The 3308-nt window shown below is 34.0% G+C and overlaps 1 protein-coding gene across 1 annotated transcript; it reads left to right on the top strand.

The window, feature by feature from the left end:
- The first annotated feature begins 470 nt into the window (after positions 1 to 470).
- LOC108478563 (ethylene-responsive transcription factor ERF114-like) lies at positions 471 to 1300 on the top strand. The gene has a single exon (XM_017781028.2). The coding sequence runs from the start codon at positions 496 to 498 to the stop codon at positions 1039 to 1041; it is 546 nt and encodes a 181-aa protein (XP_017636517.1). The 5' UTR covers positions 471 to 495; the 3' UTR covers positions 1042 to 1300.
- The last annotated feature ends 2008 nt before the right edge of the window (positions 1301 to 3308 follow it).

Here is a 3308-nt window from a genome sequence, read left to right as displayed (position 1 = left end):
TTAAAAAAAAATTATTGTGACATTTAAAATTAGTAGGGTTTTTAACAATATAATTAACTTATCACTGCACTACTGATCCAAAAGCTTTTGACTTACTTCATGAATTGAAAGGTAATTGTTGTTTGGAGTGGACGGCCTTAATTGTTCAACCTCCAAAATCAAATTTGAATTCCACCACATTTCTGAAATACGTCTTATTCATTCTAGAATTTGAGAAAATAGATTTTGCATTCATCTAACAGGCGATGGTGCGCTGTCAAGCTCAAGCTGAGCCACCACGCTTTGTTCTCTCCAAGCCGCGTGGTGTGAAGAAGATGACGCAAGCGATAAGCTCATTGATCCAGGTGTCATTGCTGTAATAAATGTGCCTCAGTTTCTAGTGCCTCAATCCTGCGTGTGATATACTCACAGCTGTCATCTCATATATAATTATATATAAGCCTCGCTTTGCTTCACCTTCTCTTGGCTGGCTGAGAGAAGCAAACAGGAATACAAATGTGGGTACAATTCGATTCCGAGAACACCCATTACGTCATGGATAATTACAACAGAAACCAATCAAGAGCCTTAACTTTGACCCGGGAGCAGGAGTATGATATCATGGTGTCCACCCTGTTGCACGTAATCAACGGAGGCCAATCTGGCACGTCAAACAATGGGTTTTGTTTCAACAGCCTTTTCCCGCCAATCCAACCAGCCAGGGTGCCACTGCCAACGACAACAAACAGGAAGCGTTACAGGGGAGTACGGCAAAGGCCATGGGGGAAATGGGCTGCGGAGATCCGAGACCCGAATCGGGCGGCTCGGGTTTGGCTAGGGACGTTTGACACGGCGGAAGCTGCCGCCAGGGCTTATGACAGGGCCGCTATTAGATTCCGAGGAGATAAAGCCAAGATCAATTTCCCATTATCGGATTACGAAATGCGAGGGGAAGAAGAGAAGCAGAGTGGAGAAGAAGGAGAGAGTAGTAATGACAATGAAAATGGATGGAAAATATTTTCAGAGGAAGAGTTTAGAGAGCTAATGATGGTGGATTCATAATGTGAATCCAAAGCTAGCTGCTTGCTGGATTTAAGTAATTACCATATACCAATGTTTGTTTGCCGTTTCCTTTCTCATCTTGTATTAGAGAGATTATTTTCAAGAGATGCTGCTACGTTTTAAGCTCTTTTATTTTTTCCTTACTAAGTAGTGCAATAGTTAAAGGTTCAAAACATATTCCTATTTGTTTGCTAACTCATTAAAGAACACAACACATGTTCTAGATTACTTCGAATAAAATGTACTGTTTCTTGAACAAGTGGGACGGTAACTTGCAAGAATGCCACGTTTAAAGGTCGGTGGGATTTGCTTCCTCAGCTTTCAAATATTAGGTATCCAATTGGACTTTTCAAATTACGAATTATATTCAATTAAAAGCTTTTACATAATAATTTATTTATCCCTCCCATTTTAGTCCTCTATTTAATATATTGTTTCTTTTAATTTTTATCATACATTATTTGTATAAAATGTAACGTTTGTTATTTTTACTTGATGTGATATACACATAGATTGTCATATGTACTCCATATTAGTAATTAATTAATTTTTAAATATTAAAAATATTTCTTTATATGTTTTATAATTTTTAAAATTTTTAAAAATAATTATTTGTTAATATGGTATTTACATAGAAATTCATTTGTATGTAACGTCAAGAAAGTTAAAAATATTAATTTTTCTATCTTTTTGGGTGATTTGATAAACAATGCAAGTTTAATTGCTATAAAAAAGAATAAAATATTAAATGGATGATTAAAATGACTTTTTTTGTAAAGTTGGATGATCAAATAAGTCATTATATTTATAACTTTTATTAGGATTAATATATCTTTTGCTCATGAACTAGAACTAGGCCATTTGTACTTAAATGGTAAATAAATTTTTAAGACCTAACTAGTACCTAAACTTCAATTCCATCATAGACTTCGTACCTCAACAACAACATCGTTAAAATACATTAACATAACATAAACGACCAATAAGATGGTGACATGTGGCAACTCTATCTTTTGACATGTGGCAATATTTTATTTAAAAATATATAGAATATATAAAAATTATCAAAATTATAATTTTTACACGTAAGGAATGAATATGGAAAAATGTTTATTTAGATACATTTAAATCTAGACAACCATATGTTCAAATTCATTTAAAAGTAATTTTTTACATTTTACATTTTTAATAAAATATTATATTTTTACATTATTATGATGGCTAATTTTGTAGTGGCACTACTAGTGGCCACTACTTACTGTGACAACCCAAGTGTGAATATATCAAAGAATCTTGTATTGCACTCGAGGACTAAGCACATCAGCATTAGGCACCACTTATTCTTGAACTTATGGAGAATGGCACGATTGAATTGCCGTGTGTAAATACTAAAGGTCAACTTGTTGACTTATTTACAAAGGCCCTGAATTCAACAAGGTTCAAAGTAGTGAGAAATTCAGTGGGAGTATACCAAGTTTAACACTTGGAAATCATCATAGAAGGCATCCTAACATTGATATTTGATGTTGTTTTTGTGATTTGAAATCTCGATTTTATAGTTCGTTCATTTACACACACAATTATTATTTTTGGAGGGAAAGTTTATTAGTGGAGATTTTCTTTCCTTATCTTAGAGGGAAATTTAATAGCGGTGGTACTTCAAGAGAACTATTGTATATATACTTAATTTGAGTTGTATCTTTACTCAACCATTTCCCGCTAATTTTTTAGTAACCTAGTTTCATTAAAGTTTTTGCTATTTCAACAGCTCTTGCTTCTAAGTTTCTTTCTTGATCTTTGGTAATCTTGTTTCTTTTACTCCATGACTTGTGTAAAGATTACTCCCAATGAAGAATAAGAGAAAGCTCAACAAGTCAGTGAGTTGTCACACCAACCAAAGACTTTTATTGTTACATCAGTGCCACAACCAGTTGACACTGCTGCAAGAAATAGTGCTTTGAATCCATCTGATAAGGAAGTTCAATCAACCATTTATATTTTTGGTGATGATTAGGTCAATAAGGTAACTGAAACCATTAATAAAAAAGTTCAAGGGGAAAGCAAAAAAGGGTTCGATAACCCTAACATTGAAGTGCATACTTTTAGTGTTGTGAAGGCACTTGCTGAGATTAGTGATCTTTTAGCCAACCTTGACTTCCTGAGTATGAGTCATTGCCCTTTGATCGAAATGAGTCTATCATTCAAGCTTCCAATCACCAAGGTAACCTTGATTCCTTATTCGTTCCTATCAATGTATCTGATGTTGA

The sequence above is a fragment of the Gossypium arboreum genome, chromosome 12, assembly GCF_025698485.1.
Source record: "Gossypium arboreum isolate Shixiya-1 chromosome 12, ASM2569848v2, whole genome shotgun sequence".
Taxonomy (NCBI): domain Eukaryota; kingdom Viridiplantae; phylum Streptophyta; class Magnoliopsida; order Malvales; family Malvaceae; genus Gossypium; species Gossypium arboreum.
Note: the sequence above shows the minus strand (reverse complement) of the source record. Positions and strands in the feature narration are given on the sequence as shown.

What these genes read in the sequence shown, in the direction of transcription:
- LOC108478563 (XM_017781028.2), top strand. Translation starts at nt 496, where the DNA reads ATGTGGGTACAATTCGATTCCGAGAACACCCATTACGTCATGGATAAT.